The 17,848-nt window shown below is 48.2% G+C and overlaps 2 protein-coding genes across 3 annotated transcripts in view; both read left to right on the top strand.

Annotated features, from left to right (window-relative positions):
- Nucleotides 1-7,255, top strand: part of DOC2B (double C2 domain beta) — a 30,511-nt gene extending 23,256 nt beyond the window's left edge. Inside the window, exons 5-9 of one of the 2 annotated variants that reach the window (XR_014591428.1) lie at nt 1,435-1,561; nt 2,298-2,455; nt 5,262-5,347; nt 5,536-5,629; nt 6,275-6,304. Coding sequence is in view for 1 of the 2 variants with exons in the window: in XM_083875427.1 (XP_083731553.1) it covers nt 1,435-1,561; nt 2,298-2,455; nt 5,262-5,343; nt 5,533-5,629; nt 6,275-6,411 (601 nt within the window). In the remaining variant the exon portion in view is untranslated. Of the gene's footprint in view, nt 1-1,434; nt 1,562-2,297; nt 2,456-5,261; nt 5,348-5,532; nt 5,630-6,274 lie in introns of both variants that reach the window. The other variant, XM_083875427.1, reaches the window with a different exon arrangement.
- Nucleotides 7,256-9,017: 1,762 nt separating this feature from the next.
- On the top strand, nt 9,018-13,744 carry LOC310917159 (pinopsin; the record flags this gene model as incomplete). The annotated part of the gene is made up of 5 exons (XM_083875194.1): nt 9,018-9,357; nt 10,608-10,790; nt 11,221-11,366; nt 12,039-12,278; nt 12,727-13,744. The coding sequence occupies 5 exons, from the start codon at nt 9,018-9,020 to the stop codon at nt 12,862-12,864; spliced, it is 1,047 nt and encodes a 348-aa protein (XP_083731320.1). The 3' UTR covers nt 12,865-13,744.
- Nucleotides 13,745-17,848: the final 4,104 nt, after the last annotated feature.

The raw sequence follows: 17,848 nt of genomic DNA, 5'->3' as shown, positions 1-17,848 counted from the left end.
CTTTTCTCTGCTGCTCCCCAGCCCTGATGATCCTTGTGCTGTGGCACTGAGACACCCCCATGGCTTCTTTGCTTCATTTGTGAGTGTGAGGGTGGTCAAACCATCCTTGGATAAGGCACTGAAGCATCCACAGATAAACCATCCATAGATAAATCATCCATGGATAAACCCATCCATGGATAAACCATCCAGATGCTGAGCAGGCCCGAGGTGTGGTGTGCAATTAGTTACTCTTTAATAAGGGCATTATTTAATTACTTTTTCCCCTTCCCCTGTGGTCCCTGGGGACAGAAGTGTCACCTGTGGGGTGATGGACACCAAAGGGAGCGGGTGAAAAATAAAATAATCAGGTACTCAAAAGATGAGAAAACACTCTAAGGACCTTTTTTTTAAAAAAAAAAAAAGGAGAAAGGATGGAAAAGAAGGGAAAAGAAATGCCTTTCCTTCATGGGCAGGGAGCCCAGCCAGTCCCTGCCTGGCTCCAGTGAGGATGCAGGATGCTCCCTTTGGGATGGATTTCCCCATTACCAGCACAGCTGGAGAACAGCTGGTCCCCCAAGGCACCCTCCTGGCCCTCTGGGATTTCAGCAGAGACTCCCTGCGAGCCCAACTTTGCTCCTGTGTCGTCTCTCCTGACGCCCAGAGGGGCTGGGAAGCAGCACAGGAATGACTCATTAGCTGCCAGCTCAGGGAAAGGCATTTAGAGCTTTTCCATGGAAAACAGCCCAGGCTCAGCACCACGTCACTGCCTCGTCACTGCGATGGATCCCAGGATCCCAGCAGGGCTGGGAGAGCTTTCACCTGCCCAAGGTGTGATGTTTGCCATGGTCTGGGGGTGGAAATCACTCCAGGCTTTGTCTGTGTGGTGGGACAGGAGGTGGCAGAGCTGTTCTGTGTCCAGGGTCACCCAGGGAGCTGCCACACTCCCAGCAGTGCCTGAGCTCCTCGGGAAGGAGGGAAGGAGCTGTGTGGGAAGCCTCTCCCAGGCTCACAGTCCAAGGGAGGGATGGGGAAGAGCCTCCATGGCTGGGCAAAATGCAGCTCCAGCAACTCCGAATAATTTTCCTTTAGTCACTGACGACTCTGATGTTTTAATGGAAGAGTCATTAGGATGGTTGAGGCTTCAGCTTGCTTTTCCAGCATTGCTGGGATGTGGATTTAGACACAGAGACACACCATGAGCTGCCCTGGCTGGGCTGTGCCTGGGCTGGGATGTGCATTTAGACACAGAGACTCACCATGAGCTGCCCTGGCCGGGCTGTGGCAGCTGGGTGTATTCCAGCTGTTTTCCAGCTGTTTTCCCGCTGCCTGCAGAGGAGGTGCCCTGTCCATGGTCTGGGGGAGGGTGACCCCAGCTGGTCCCTCACCTCGGGGAGCTGCAATGCAGGGGGCAGGTCCTCCCCAGTGTCCCCACTCAGCCCGTGGCCCTTGCAGGATCTCGGTGTGTGACGAGGACAAGTTCCGCCACAACGAGTTCATCGGCGAGACGCGCATCCCGCTGAAGAAACTCAAGCCCAACCAGACCAAAAACTTCAACATCTGCCTGGAGAAGCAGCTGCCGGTGAGTGGAGGGGGTTCAGGGCCTTGGAATCACAGGCACAGCAGTTTCTCCCTGGGGTGTGTGGGATCATGGAAATGTTTGGCCCCTTGTCGTGGTGTGAAAGCAAAACGAGTGAGAGGCTCCAAGTCAGAAATACAATTTAATAAGAAGAAAGGTAAAAATAAAATAAAATCAATGCAATAACACAAAGGAGCAGTGACAGAGTCAGAACACACCCTGAGCAGGGTGGGGGGAGCAGTCCAGGGGAGGGGCTCTTCCTGAAGCAGTGATCCCACAGAAAGGTCTGGGAGCTCTGCTCCTCTGGGAATCCAGTGGCTCAGGGCTGCTTGTCCTGTCCCAAATCCCAGATTCTCTCCAGGTGGGAATGCTTGGCTCCTCCCCCTGGGCATTGGGAGCATCTCCCAATGGGATGAGGAGTCGTGCAGTGGCTCCTTGATGGCCCATTAAACAGAGAGAGCTCCTGGAGGGAGTTCCCTGTGAGTCCTGGGCAAGGCATTGATGGGCCATGAGCAGAAGAGCCCAAAGGAGGGGCCTGGGAAAACACTGCCCCACCTGGTTCCAACAGCTCATGGGGATGGGGATGGAATAAATACTGTGTGCACATCCTACACTGCAACCCAGGACACTCCCCAAACACAATCAGGGACGCGGGGAGGAACATCCCTCCCTTGGGGACGTGCCTGGCCGTGGCTGTATCCCAGCACAGCCCTCCAGACTGGGTGTATTCCCTCCCCAGATAGATAAAACAGAGGACAAGTCGCTGGAGGAGCGCGGCAGGATCCTCATCTCGCTCAAGTACATCTCGCAGAAGCAGGGGCTGCAGGTGGGCATCCTGCGCTGCGCACACCTGGCCGCCATGGACGCCAACGGCTACTCCGACCCCTACGTCAAAATGTGAGTGTCCCCCTCTGATGTGTTCACTCTCCTGCCCTCCTCCTGGGGGCTTTTAACCAGCTCAGTTATTAGGAGGGTTTGGAGAGGATTATACCAAGGATGAGGTGAGATATCTCAGAAGGGGCCCTTTCCCCAGGCGTTTATTCTTTGAGTTTCCAGGGGGGAAAGAGAAAGAGCAAAGGAAGGGGAGACAATTTACAGCCCCCCAGCTCAGAGGAGAGTCAGTGGGGTCAAAGAAGGAAGTAAGGGTCACTCTAAGTGGTGAGGAAATCTAGGGGGTCAGAAGGGAGAAACCATTTCTCTAGAGAATTAAAACACCCCTCGGCCCCGCTGTCCCCTCCTGTAGGGACATCCGTGGATGGAAGGGAGAGGGAACTCTGCAGACCTGAGATATTCTAGAAATACAAGGTTTTATTGCAAGGGTGGTGGGTAAAAAGGGCTTTGCCTTCAGCCACCAGCCTGGGCTGGAGGGAACCCCAAAGAGAGAGGGAGAGAGAGGGTATATGAGGTGAGGGAGGTAAAAAAGCCAACAGGGGTAGGGGAGAGGTAAGAGCAAGAGCTGTAAGAGAGTAAGGGAGCAGGGATAAGAGAGGTAAGAAGAGTGCAGAGGTCAGAGAGGTAAAAAGCAAGAGAGAGGGAGGAAGAAGAGGAGCCAAGAGAGCGAGAGGACCTTGTTCCAATCCATTCTATCTCTTGTGTTGAATATTCTAATTTACAGTGACCAACTGGCGCAAGATACAAAACCTACAAACTTTGCATGCAGCCCATGAGAACTGCTATATCACCATGTCATCCTATATTCTAAACTCTAAAGACAACTTTTCTTATCTGCTTTCCGAGTCCTTTTATCTTCTGTCCTAACTCCAGCTAATCACCATCTTCCTGCCTGCCATGATCACATCTCAAAGCTCAGCCTTCATTTCTATTTCACTCACAGGTTTTACACCTCCAGTATTTCTTAGCAGACAATCATATCCATAAGCCCTTCCTGTCCCATCCTTCCCAACACCCTCCCGCCTCTCCCCGCAGCGGGAATTAATTGCTCTCATTAGGAGATACAAATGAGGCCGTCAGACAGCAGCTGCCTCTGCCCCGGAGTGTTATTATATCCCTGGCAATTGTTTGGCAGAGTTTGCAGGTGAGGTGGGCACAGGGGTTGGTGCTGTGGGGTTGTCACCCTTGCCTGAGCACAGCTCCTGGTGGTTTTAGGGGGTGGAATTGTTCAAATTGACTCTCTGCAAAAAAAAAAAAAAAAAAAAAAAAAAAGGGGTGGCCATGGTGAGGGAGGACTCAGTGCCTGTTTTCCCTCCTTGTCCTTGCTGTGCTGACTCAGATTTGGGCACTTTCAGGGATAGTGTTTGCTAAGGCAAAGCTACTGGAGAAACCACACCTGGGAGAGCCAGTAATGGAGTTTGTCAGCAGCACATTTTCACCTTCTTATCTAATTGTCTTTTAGGGGTGGAGGTGTCTGTATAAAAATCCCCTCTTGGTTTTTTAGATGCCCATGGGAGGCTCAGTCCCTGAACAACTCAATTCCCTTTGCACCCAGCCAGTTTTGGGTGTCCCCTGTGCCGTCCACAGGAGATTGCATCTGCAGGGCTGGGATCAGAGCAGAGAGAAAAGTGATGCTTCTCGGTACAAGCCCTAATTTTTTAATTATGAGCAAGATCTGGAGCGTGTAGCAAGGAAGCAGAGCTGATGTTTAAAGGCACAGCAGCACAAAACCACGATGGATTGACTTTGGCCTGGCCCACATTTCAGGTCCCTTCTCTGCCTGGTGACACTTTAGTCTTGTTTTCTGTCCAGCTCTGGTGCTGTGCTGCAGGATGACTGCAGGGAACAGCTCAAAGCTGCTCGCTCCTGCTCCCTTTTCCACACTGCCTGTGGTTCCTGCCTCCTGGAGAGGCTCTGCATGGGCAGAGCAGTCACTCAATCCCGAGTCTGGACTGGTCCTGGGCTGGCAGGGCTGGGTTTGCAGAGCTGTGTGCAGTGCCAGTGTCCCCTAGGGACTGGAGGTGGGATAGTCGGTTGGCTCTGAGGTGGGGAAATGTGTCTGGCCAAGGTGTTCACAGCAGCTCGGACATGATGTGACTCCCCTCATGATGGGAGGTTGCTCTGCTTTTATTCAGATAACTATATATTTATTATTTACAATTCTGTGCCAATGCCTAACACCTATACAAGAAGGGTCATCTCTACTTTGACCCAATCCACTCAAACTACTTTGTGCCCATGTCACTGCAGACAATGGATGCCAAGGGAGAAGAAGAAGGACTCAGGGTTCCACCCTAATTCCTCCATCTTGTCCCTTTGCACCTACATTCTAAAAACCCCAAAACTACAAAACTTTCTACACAGTGATTAGTTACACTATTATCTTTTACGCATTTGTGACTTGCAATTCTTCTCTGTGTTAGAAGTTTTTCTTATGCACTAAAATCAAAGATTGTGTCCTCCTGGGCTCTGTGCCAGGCAAACCCCCCTGGACAGACCCCAGACCCTCCTGGACAGACCCCAGACCCTCTTTCTCGGGTCCCAGGCCTCTCTGCTGCGGTCTGTGACCATCCAGGGTGCCCAGAGGGATGTCCTGAACTCCAACAGGGAAATGCTGCCTCCTCCCAGCCATCTCCAGCATTTTGGCAGCAGAGGAGGATCTGGAGGATCTGGAGGTCCAGGGGGGCTCAGCCACCCACCCACCTCACTCCTGGCTCTGCTCAGGGGCTGGTCCTGCAGCCACAGATGTCCCCACCCCTGGCCTCCTGCCCTCCTCACTGTGACCCACTGGGCTGCTTTGGTCTCGTTGCAGTTACTTGAAACCAGACGAGGACAAGAAATCCAAGCACAAGACAGCGGTGAAGAAGAAAACGCTGAACCCCGAGTTCAATGAGGTGGGTTTGGGGTGGGTGTGGGTCTCACTCAGGGGCTTTTCTCAACCTCAGACTTAAAAGGTAAAAAAACCACCAAGTTAGTCACTGTATAAGGGGTTGGGCTCTCTGTGGGCAGCAAAGCCTGAGGAGGAGGAGGATGGGCAGCCCCAGCCCCTGTTTCATCCTGACTCTGCCTCTGCTCCTCCACAGGAGTTTTTCTATGAGATAAAGCACGGTGACCTGGCAAAGAAAACCTTAGAAGTCACTGTGTGGGACTATGATATCGGGAAATCCAACGATTTCATAGGTGAGTAGCACACTCCAGAAGCTCTCCTTGCCCTCTTTTTTATTTATCCTCACTGTCTGTGCCTCTTATTCCCCCTGCACTCCTCCAGCCTCCCAGTTTGTTCTCCATGCCCACATTCATCCTCACTTCTGCTTTTATCCTGCACCTGAGCCTCTCAAGGAGCATCCAAGCAGGGACAAAATGCATCTGCCTCTCCCCTTCTGTTTTCAGATGTTTTCCTCTGAGTGAAAAAAAAAAAAAAAAACAGGTTTATCAGGGAGGTTTCATTTATCTCTGTTGGATGTCTGGCCTTGTTGTGATGTTGTTGCTGGTCACTGTGATTTATCACTGCCGAGTGCCCGGTACCCTCCGACAGCTGCTGTGATTGCAGTGAGCCTTTGGCACGAGGGACAGGGGCACTGCCTGGGACAGGGGCACTGCCTGGGACAGGGGCACTGCCTGGGACAGGGGCACTGCCTGGGACAGGGACACTGCCTGGGACATGTCCCAGATCACAGCCATGAGCGGGTGGGGAATTTGGGCTGGATTTCACATCATGTTGGATGCCGTGAGGATGCTGAATCACCCCCACGGAGTCCCTGGGCATCTCTCAGCAGAGCTGAAGCTCCCCCCACACCTCTCTCTCTCTCTTGTCTCCCTCCCAAGGAGGAGTCGTGTTAGGAATTAATGCCAAAGGGGAGCGGCTGAAGCACTGGTTCGACTGCCTGAAAAACAAGGACAAGAAAATCGAGCGCTGGCACACGCTGACCAACGAGCTGCCCGGCGCCGTCCTCAGCGACTGAGCCCCACGCACGGGGCCACAGCTCCACAGCCTCTGGATCCAGGGGTGGGATCCCAGCCCAGCCAGGCCAGCAGGACACCCCAGAGCAAAGCCTGGCTGCAGGGGGAAGCCCTTCCCAAGGTGGGGAGAAGGCAAACAGGTGGTTTGCTCTTGGCAAGGCTTTTTCCGAAACGCCTTTTCCGCGCTCGCAGCCCCACTCTCTCTCTCTCTCTCTCTCTCGAGCATGCATGTGCACACTCAGTGCTCACACCCACGCAAGGTGTGCACCCCTGCATGCAACTGCAGCCCGGCATCCTCTTCCCAAATCCTGGCTGTGTACTCTGTTAACACCTCCTCGCCGCCTTGCAAAAGTTCAGTTCAAGTGGCAGCAAGTTGAAATGCGTCCGTCCGCGTTCCGTGTGTCCGGCGTCGGCAAAAGGCGTCCCTAAAAAAAAAAAAAAAAATATACACACAAAACTTGGGACTGTCTCCTCCTCGAGGCAGCTTGTGCCATATCTCTGGTGGTTTGTCAGTCTCTGTGGTGGTTCGGGCCTAAACAGTCTGTTTTTTTGCATTTTAAAGCTCCTCCGTTGGAATGATTGTGTAAACATTGGGAAGAGTGTGTTTGATTTTCTGACAGGAGTGTTGTGCTCGTCCTCTCCAGTAACTCCCGTGAAGGCAGCAGAGCTCGTGCAGAGCACAGTTTTCCTCCTGGGATCAGGCAGCTTCACGTTTGGGAGGCAAAATGAAAAAAAGCTCCCCTGGAACAGCTTTGGCTGTTCCTGCTTCCCAGGACCAGCAGCAGCCTCTCTCCTAATGAAACCACGACATGCAGCAGCACGGCTGCTCTTCCAGCAAAGCCACCTTCCAGGCTGATTTTTTCTGTCTTTTTTTATTTATTTTTTCATTCCTTTCCAATCCATCCATTAAATCATGGAGATGCTAAGCCTCGGAGCTGAGCTGGAATTGTGTTTGTAGTTCGGCGTGGCCGTGAGGTTTGATTCATTTTCTGCCTCAAACAGCGTCCAAACCAAATAAATTTCTGTGTGTGTGGCACGGTAACGTTAATACGGCACAGTAATGATGTATTATAATAATCCCAGCTATCATCCTCTGTGATTCACCTTGGCTGGTCTCTTCATCCTCATCCCACCCCTGGGATGAGCTACAACTTTCTAGGAAATGCTGCACCATTCCCAAAATGTTTTGAAGCCTTTAAATAATGATTTCTTAGGAAGAGCTGCTCTTTCCCCAAAGGTCTCAGTTACCCTCAGCTCCCAAGCCCTGTGTTTTGCCAGCTTTTTTTGTTTGTTTTTTTCCTTGGGAAGTAATGGAATCTCTGGAAACCTCAGTTTACTTTTCCAAGTGATGATTGTGTTACACCTTGTTTGATATTGGGGGAGAGGGGAGGGAGATAAAAGGAAAAAAAAAAAAAAAAAAAAAAAACACACAAACAACAAAACCAACATTCACAGGGTTTTTTTTTAATAACTTAATATTTGTAATGCATCCTGCAGATATGCATGGGGTTTTATTTGAATGCTGGCAGCCTGTCAAGTCGGATGTTCCCACTAATCCTTTCTGCTCCAGCACCTTAAAGCCTGGTTGGGGTGTGGAGCTCCAGGATGGCTGTGCCTCGCTTTTCTGCCAAACTTCCTTTCAACCCACCCTGTTTTTTCCCAGCCTATGAAACTGGTTGATGCCTGAGGTGGAGTAGGACGTGTGTGTGTGTGTGGGTTCCTTCACTTTGTACCTTTGTTCCTTCACTTCTTTTCTAAGTGGACACTCTGTCCCCTGTCCCAGCTGCATGCAGAGTTGGTGGTTGTCATGCCAGGCCTCGTGAAATGTTTGATACCAATGTTTTGCTACCATGTGAAGGCTGCAGAAAACCGTCCTTTACCTGCATCCTTGAGAGACTTTTTGTATTTCAGTATTACCTTCTCTGTGTACTTTTGGTCAGATTTGTTAATATTTATAATGAGAACACCGAAAATAAAAAGGTTAAAAAATAAAAAATTTAAAAAAAGAAGAAAAAAATATTGATGCTGGTGGTGCAGCTTTTGAATTTAGGGGGGATGGCAAGGATTTTTTGGGGAGAAATGGTTTTAAACCACAGCATTGAGGGCTGCTTGATCCAATATAGCATAAATACTATATATGTATTATAAGTATTCATAAAATATATATATATGGGGATATATATATATATGGAGAGAGAAAATACATATATATGGCCCGATTAAATATATATACTACATGTATATTTATATTTATTTATGTTTAATATGTATTTAATGGCCTTGAAATGCAGCAAACCCAGGGCACAGGGAATATTGTTCAGCCCCAGGTGCCAAGACTGGGCTTACAGGAAAATCCACCTGGAGAGCACAAAGGGAAAAAAAAAAAATTACTCAATTAAATGATGCTCTGTTCAGCCATCAGATTTTTTGTTTAAGTCACTCTTTATCCCCTTGGGAATAAAGAGCTGATTACAAAAAAGCAAGAGGACAAACCCTTTCAGATTAAAATAAAGCTTAAAGGTATTTGAAAGCCAAGCTGCTCTGGGGCACATCAACCCCTCCTGCCCTATAAAGAGGGAAGCTCACCTGGCTCAGGTGCTGCTGCTCCATGGACACCACCCAGGAGCCCCCAAACAGCAGCACCCCGGGGCCTTTTGATGGCCCCCAGTGGCCCCACCAAGCCCCCAGGGCCATGTACGTGGCAGTGGCCGTGCTGATGGGGCTGGTGGTGGCCTCAGCCTCGGTGCTCAACGGGCTGGTCATCGTGGTGTCCATCCGGCACAAGAAGCTGCGCTCGCCCCTGAATTACATCCTGGTGAACCTGGCCGTGGCCAACCTGCTGGTGACGCTCTGCGGCAGCTCCGTCAGCCTCTCCAACAACATCAGCGGCTTCTTCATCTTCGGGGAGCGGCTCTGCCAGCTCGAGGGCTTCATGGTGTCCCTGACAGGTAAAGGAGGATGAATTACACACCTGACTCGGTGATTTTTGGGTTTAGCAGAGGGGCTTTGGGAGGTGTTTCACCACCTGGAGTCGACGCTTGTGAAATTCATGTCTTTTGGATGTTTGTTAGAGCAGGGGAGGGTTGGGGACATGGTTGGCTGTGCCAGGTCACTGTGGTCCCCTCTCTCAGAGGGGTCACAAGTTGTGATGTGGGTGCAGACCCACACAGAGGACAAGCAGGCAGCAGCAGGTCAGACATGGAAATCTTCTTTATTTTTCTGACTCCATTAATTGTTGCCTCTAACTTTCCTGCTTTCAAGTGTTTGAACCTTTGCAGCACCGTTCTCACCCTGCTTCATGTAAACAATGTGTATTCTTAAAATTTATCTGTATGTTTTGCATAGTTGTTCTCTCTGAGAGAAAACTTAATTAAAAGTAAGAGTGACCAATGGAGTCAGGAGGTCGTAACCTCCTTGGGCCAATCTTGGCTCTCTGTACAAAGTGTATATAAGTTATTGGAATCAGATAATAAAGAGCCTTCCATGTTTGACCCTGCTGCTGCTGCTGTCCCCTGTGAGGGTCCACACCCACAACGTGTTACCCCTTGAAGTAAAGAGGTAAGAATTAACTTATATACACTTTTTACACAAAGCCAGGATTGGCCCAAGAAGGTCACAACCTCCTGACTCCATTGGTCACTCTGTCCATCAGTCAAGTTCTCTCAAAGAAGAACTCTGCAAAACAGAAGATAATTTCTAAAAAACCATAGAATTTACATGAAATAGTGTGAGAATCAGGCTGCGAAGGTTCAAACACTTGAAAGCAAGAAAATTCAGGGCAACAAGGTCAGCACAAGTCCAGTGCTGATCTTGACAGAGTGGGAAATGTCACTTGAGGGCGTGGAGAATGCTTGCTTGGGATGCATTGCATGGGTGCTGGCTGTGCACCAGGGACAGGAAATTGCACAGAGCCTCCTCTCCTTGAGGACACTCTGTTGTTGTAACCACGAGGCGTCACAGCCACCCATTGCCAGCTTCATTCATTTCTAAGGGCCAGATATGCCAGTTGTCCCCACTGTGGGAGAACCCATGCCAAAATCAGTTTTTAACAGCCAAATATCCTGTAAAGGCTGTAAGTAAAAAAAACCCCATCTGACTGCTTGTTCAAACATTTACTTGAACTAAATCATCATCTACCATGTCCCAGCAGAGGCAGCAGAACCTGTCCCTGAGACAGACCCCCTTGCTGTCCCCACAGGCATCGTGGGGCTGTGGTCCCTGGCCATCCTGGCCCTGGAGAGGTACCTGGTGGTCTGCAGACCCCTGGGAGATTTTAGGTTCCAGCACCAGCACGCTGCCAGTGGCTGTGCCTTCACCTGGGGCTGGTCCCTGCTCTGGACAACCCCACCACTCCTGGGCTGGAGCAGCTACGTGCCTGAAGGTAGGAGAGATGTGCATCACCCTCCACTGGTGGTGTCTTCTTGCATCTTGTTTTCATGCCTGGGGTAGCTGGGAGAGGGTCTGTGCTGGGGTTTAAAGGGTTAATCTCTCCTGTTAATGTCTCCTGCTTGCTCAGCCAATAATCTTCTCCTGGAGGCTGTTGTTTGGAAGTTCCCCACCACAGGACACTGTGCAGCCGTTTTTATTGGAGCCAGGAGCAGCACCCAGCACACACCTGCCCTTGTAGGGGCCTGGCACAACCCCACAACAAATCACAGAGACATCTGGCCAGCCCCAAACCCCTCAGTGGCTGATCTCCAGGCCCCTGGGGATGGAAATATGAGAGGTGTTTGGCTGGCACGGCTGTTTTGGAGCCCATCCCTGATCCAAGCCCTAACCTGTTGAGGCTCATCCCCAACCTTTTATTGCAGGCCTGAGAACCTCCTGCGGGCCCAACTGGTACACGGGCGGCACCAACAACAGCAGCTACATCCTGGCCTTGTTTGTCACCTGCTTTGTGATGCCCCTGAGCCTGATCCTCTTCTCCTACACCAACCTGCTGCTGACCCTGCGGGCGGTGAGTGCACCTGGCTCAGGTGACCCCGCGCCGTCCCGCTCCCAAAGTGTCTCCATTGGGATGGAGCATCTCCATAGACATGGAGCATCTCCATTGGGATGGAGCATCTCCATAGACATGGAGCATCTCCATTGGGATGGAGCATCTCCATAGAGATGGAGTATCTCCATAGACATGGAGTATCTCCATTGGGATGGATTGTCTCCACTGAGAAGGAGCATCTCCATTGGGATGGGGCATCTCCATTGGGATGGAGCGTCTCCATCGGGATGGAGCATCTCCATAGACATGGAGTATCTCCATTGGGATGGAGTGTCTCCATTGGGATGGAGTGTCTCCATCGGGATGGAGTATCTCCATTGACATGGAGCGTCTCCATTGGGATGGAGTGTCTCCATTGGGATGGAGTGTCTCCATCGGGATGGAGTATCTCCATTGACATGGAGCGTCTCCATTGGGATGGAGTGTCTCCATTGGGATGGAGTGTCTCCATCGGGATGGAGCGTCTCCATAGACATGGAGCGTCTCCATTGGGATGGAGCATCTCCATCCTCCTCAGGGCAGGTTTTGGGGACAAAAGCACCTCCTGGCAGTGCCATCAGGGCTCCCAAGGGATGGGAGGGCTGTTCTGAGCTGCTGACAGGTGTCCCCCTCTCTCCCAAACCCCCCCAGGCGGCAGCTCAGCAGCAGGAGTCGGACACCACGCAGCAGGCGGAGCGGGAGGTGACACGCATGGTGGTGGCCATGGTGGTGGCCTTCCTCACCTGCTGGCTGCCCTACACCACCTTTGCCCTGGTGGTGGCCACCACCAAGGACATTGTCATCCAGCCAGCCCTGGCCTCCCTGCCCTCCTACTTCTCCAAGACGGCCACGGTGTACAACCCCATCATCTACGTCTTCATGAACAAACAGGTGAGAACTCCAAACTGACCAACCACAGCTTCACTGGGGCTGCTGGAGGGCATCCTGACAGGCCCCAAAATCCTGGAAGAACCTTCTCTCCTATCTGGAAGTGTGGTCACAGGTTGGATGCCAGGGTTGCTGTGTAAGCAGCGAGGATTTGGGGAATAAAATGGAAAAGGGAGGGAGCAGCCTGCGAGCCCAAACAAGAGTTCATTTTCTGCTTCCCTGGTTTTATGGGGTCAGGCAACTCGATGTTGGATCACAGGCTGCTCGTTGAAGGCACAAAGCAAACAGAATGAAACTTTTATTGTCCATAAACCGCCAAGAGTTGGGCTGGGAATAAACAGAGATCTTTCCCAAAATATAACCAGCGTCCAACCTGCCCAGTCTAGAGGTTGATGCCGGATTTTTGCTGCCACAAATAACCTGTTCCTTCCTTCCCTCCTCCCCTGCCCAGTTCCAGAGCTGCCTGCTGGGGATGCTGTGCTGTGGTTACCACCCCCGGGCCATGGGGAAAACCTCTCCAGTTGTCCCCAGTCCCCAGGTGGCTGCAGAGGGGCTGAGGAACAAGGTGACACCGTCCCACGCCGTGTGACAGATGCCACATCCTGCACCAGCTCCAGGATCTGCCTGTGCCACCCACAGCAGCACTGAGGGGCTCGGGGTGGGGCTGAGGAGGGGCTCTAAAGGTTGGAGAGGTCCCCCAAAAAAAGGAAAAAAAACCAAAACCAAACCAAACCAAAACCAAAACCAAAACCAAAACCAAACCAAAACAAACCAAACAAAAACAAAAACAAAAACAAAAACAAAAACAAAAAAAACCAACTCAAAAAAACCCCCCCAAAAAATCCCAAAAACCCCCAAACAAACAACAACAACAACAACAACAAAAATACATGACTGTGTCTTCTTGCAGCTGAGGAGCCACCCCATCATGAGATGAGAAAAAAACAGATTTTCACTATTTCACTCTCCTAAGGAACTCCTTCCCCTCCAGACCCTCACCTTGGAGCCTTTCAAGAACACAAAATAATAATAAAAAATGAACAGTTAATTTTTCCTCAGTGCACAACATCCCAGGTTGCTGTTTGGAGCCTTTCAAGAACACAAAATAATAAAAATGAACAGTTAATTTTTCCTCAGTGCACACAGAACATGGTCTGTCCCCATCCCCACACAGACCCAGCCCTGCCTGCAGTGCCTGGAACTGTTGGGAAGTTCAGGGAGATGCTGGAAATGTGGAATAAACCCAGCAGGAATGTTGAAGAGCCAACTGTGTTAATAAACACTAATAAAACACTGAGCGGTTCATCTGTTTTATTGGCTGATAGAGGGTTTGACACACAAAAAAAAAATCCCCTCCTGCCATCAGAGCTGGCACATCCCTTGTGGCAAGTGCCACAAACATCACTACAGAAAGCCAGAAATAAAAATAAATAAATAATTAAAAAAAAAAAAAAAAAACCAGACACAAAGTTAATTTATTTTTTTAAGAGTTAATGCAATAAGGAAAGGTCTGAACCCACTGATTTCCCAGCAAAGGGTGAAAACACAAGTAATAACAAGCCCTGAGGCACAGCAGAGCCCACCAGCAGCAAACAAAAGATGCCAAAGCCTGCGAGGATAAAATAAATGATTAAAAAAAAAAAACTTCCACGAGGCTCAGCAGCTTCACACCTCATCTCAAATCTCAAATCTCAAATCACAGTGTTTATCTACCCCAGCTGCAATCACAGTTCTGTTTTTGGAGGCAGATTCTGTCATTCAGGAAAGGCTTCTAAAGGAGATATTGAAGTCGCTGAAACTGGGTTTTCACCCAATTCCTCTATCTGTAAAAAAGCCTGCCTTGCCTTCAGAGTTGTCTGTCACAGATTTTTGGATCCTGAAGCCTTGAATTGCTTTCAGAATGAGGTGATCCACATCAAAATGAGGTGATGCACAGGCAGGCACCCCAGCAATTTGCACTGCCAGGGAGGAGGATGAGATTTGGGACACTGAGAGTTTTGGGTTGGTTTTTGGGTTTTTTTTTTTCACCATCTGAGATTCTCTGCTTCAAACCAAAAATAAAACAAAAAAATAAAACAAAAATATAACAACAAAAAAATATAACAACAAAATAAAGTCCCCAAACCAGTCCAATACAAAGGAATGAAACACTGGAGCAACCTGGTCTAGTGGGAGGTGGCAGAGGGGTGGAATTAAATCATATTTCTGCTACTTTTCCAAACCATTCCATGATTCCATGACCTGGTGTTGGGGGACAGGACAGAACCCATCCCCATCCCTGAGCCTCAGCCTCCCTTCTCTCCTCCTGCTGTGCACAACAGCTCAGAGAGGAATTAGAGCAGCTCAGTAACACTGTTTTAATTTAATTAATTGGGCTTTCATTTCTCTGGGAAGCTGAAAAAGCAGCATTAGATGGGCCCCTCTGATCTCCTCTGCTGCCTTGCACTGCTCCTGGTTTAATTGTTCCTGTTAATTACAGCTTTTTGTGGCCCAGCTTTGTGTTATCAGGATGATGCTAAAGTTAAAGCTGGGAAGGCACAGGCAGCAGAGAAAGCGAAATCTCTGTTGTGTTCTGGCTCTGATAAGCAGCTCAGACAGGATGTGGGGCTACTTGAAAGGCCCTTCCCCAACAGAAAATAAAAAATTCTCCACGTGAAGATTAAAAAAAAAAAAAGAATAAAAAAAGATAGGGAAACAGTCTGCTCACCATTTGGTCCCACAGATAAAATAGAACAGGGATTCTAGTCCTAAAGAGATGCAGGAAGCTGAGATTTCACATGTTGCAGCACCAAAAGTGATGGATAATTCTGTGAGTGTGGAAAAGGGCTCCAGTTCCTTTTTATTTCATTGGACAAGACTGAAAACACAACAAAAACACTGCTTAAAGTGAAGGGGGAATGACCCTCAGTTATGAATCACAAGCTCAAACAATAAAAAATTTGCAATTTAACTTTTTGCACTCGGAATCCCCTGCAGGTGACACAGCCCTGGGGAGCAGCAGCTCCTACCAGGAATAAAAAAACCTTTTTTCCTGCAGCACAGAAATTCCCACACAGAGAATCCAGGTTGGTACAAGGCTGGGTTAGAAAATATTAAAGGTTTTTTTTTTTTGGACAGAATTGTGTCACAGCCTGGGGCAAGGCCTGGCTGTTACCCTGAGGTGTTTTTGTGGTTCTGTCCCTGCCACAAACAGGACAAATACATGAAAGATCTTTTTTATTTTCTCTTGATCTTTCCTCAGAAAGCTCCCTGACCTCTGCAGCAATCCTCTCTATCAGTACCTGGTTGTATCATGGTCTGATGATGGTTAAAAACAGGTGAAAAACCCAACAAAACAACCCCAAAAATGAACCTCCAGGCCAGAAAAAGAACCACAATAATCTTAGAAACTTTTATTAACCAAATTAAACTTTTATAAACCAAATTAAGAGGTACAAAATTGCAGCATTTCCTTGCAAAAACAGGAATGAAGATGCAAAACTTGACACATTCAGACGTGCAAAACCAGCTCAAACTCCTGTGTCTGTCAGGGAATCTTCACTCCTGCCCCTTGAACAGCATTTATCATAATAAAGTGTTAAATATGAAATTGTTGTGCCCATCAAAATTCCAATCCAAACTCAAAATTATATCCAGTTTGGTTTTTTTTTTTTTTTTTTTTAATCCTCCCTGGAGCAGCTCCATCAGTACCTGGTTATATCATGGTCTGATGATGGTTAAAAACAGGTGAAAAACAAAACAAAACAACCCCAAAAATGAACCTCCAGGCCAGAAAAAGAACCACAATAACCTTAAAAACTTTTATTAATGTTATTAAACCAAATTAACAGGTACAAAATTGGAGCATTTCCTTGCAAAAACAGGAATGAAGATGCAAAACTTGACACATTGAAACGTGCAAAACCAGCTCAAACTCCTGTGTCAGGGAATCTTCACTCCTGCACCTTTGAACACCATTTATTAAAAAAAAAAAAAAAAAAAAAAAAAAAAAAAACCACCCCTAAATATGAAATTGTTGTGCCCATCAAAATTCTAATCCAAACTCAAATTATATCCCGGGATTTTTATTTTTTTTTTTCTACCAAAAATGTGGTTGAATTAAACATCAGGTATCTTCACAACAACCTCCTATTTTTATTTTTTTTTTTTCACATCCTTCTCTGATGCTGGCAGGGAACATATTGCTGCACTTGCAATCTCTGGAGAACACTGCCTTTTCCTCATTAGCTTTTTGCACAGCAATTAATCCCTTTAATCAGTCAAATCAGTTCAACACTAGATCACAAAAGCACTAAGTAAAGAGAAAACAAGAAATTACCTTGTTAAATTTAATGAGCAAGGAAAACAGACACTACACGGGCTGCGAGGCTCCAGCATGGAAACATTTCAGTGCCTGAGCAGCACCACCAGCCCCCAGAACTACAATCATTTTGCCTTTAATGGGAAAACTGCATAATGCAACAGAGCAAGAAATTCTTCAGCTTGTGAAAACGTGCACGTGCAGAATAAAAATCAGTTTTAAAAGGATGTGACAGTAAAAAACACTTAACTTCTGCACCATTGACACTGCAACAATGGCATCAAACCAGTGCAAACCATATCAGAACACGCAAAATCTGATTTTTTTTCTCTATTTGCTGTTGCTGTTGAAGGGAGTCTGAGCTTTACAGGTGTTTCTGTGGCCAGAAAGGGCTGTAATTCACAGACTAAACACTGTGCAAGCAGCAGAGAGCAGGTGATGTGTAGAACTTATATATTCTGTGTTTTAATCGTGGAGAGAGCTCTCATCCAAAACAATTATCCTGCAGAAAAAAAAAAAAAAAAAAAAAAAAAAAAAAAAAAAAAAAAAAAAAAAAAAAGAGGAAAAAATATGGTTATGCAGTTGGGTTTTTTAATCTAAACTACAAGATGAAGGGTTTGGGATTTTCTAGTGCTTCTTTTTCATGGAAAACAGGAAATGCAGTTTGTGCCACACATAAATTTCTGCTCACAGAGATTCTCACCTGAAGGGTGGAGCTGGAGCCAGCTGGGGATGGGATTTCTGATCCTTGGGGGGCTCCTCTGAAAAAACAGGGAAATTCAGCTCAGGACATGAAAGCCACACAAAACTCCAGAGACAGCAAGTGAACCAAGTGCTGCAGCTTTCTCTGCTTGATCCACTCAGCCACAAAGGGAACCAGAACCCATTCCCAGCTCTGCTGCTCCTGGTGCAGCCCCCAGGAGCCTCGTGGGGAGCAGAAATCAACTCTGATTTCAATCCCTGAAGCCCAATCCCAGCTCCAGGAGCTCTGGGGCTGGGAAGGGCATCCCATGGGGAATTTTCTGATCTGGAAACTCATGGTGATGGGCTTAAACTGAGGTTTTAGGCTAATGGGGAATATTTCAGCCCCTTCTGCTGGGCTGTGATAAGCAGAAAACAGGGGCACAGCTTTGCTGATAATAACAAGCATAGTGATGTCACCTCCAGGCTTCTACATTTAAAACTTAAATATTTAAATATTTACATTTAAACATTTCCAAAAGTAAGCAGAGATTTTTGGGGACATTTCAGACTTTGGGTGCATCCAGCAGCT

This window comes from Zosterops lateralis, assembly GCF_965231275.1.
Source record: "Zosterops lateralis genome assembly, chromosome: 19".
NCBI lineage: Eukaryota > Metazoa > Chordata > Aves > Passeriformes > Zosteropidae > Zosterops > Zosterops lateralis.
This window is presented reverse-complemented; position numbering and strand designations above follow the sequence as displayed.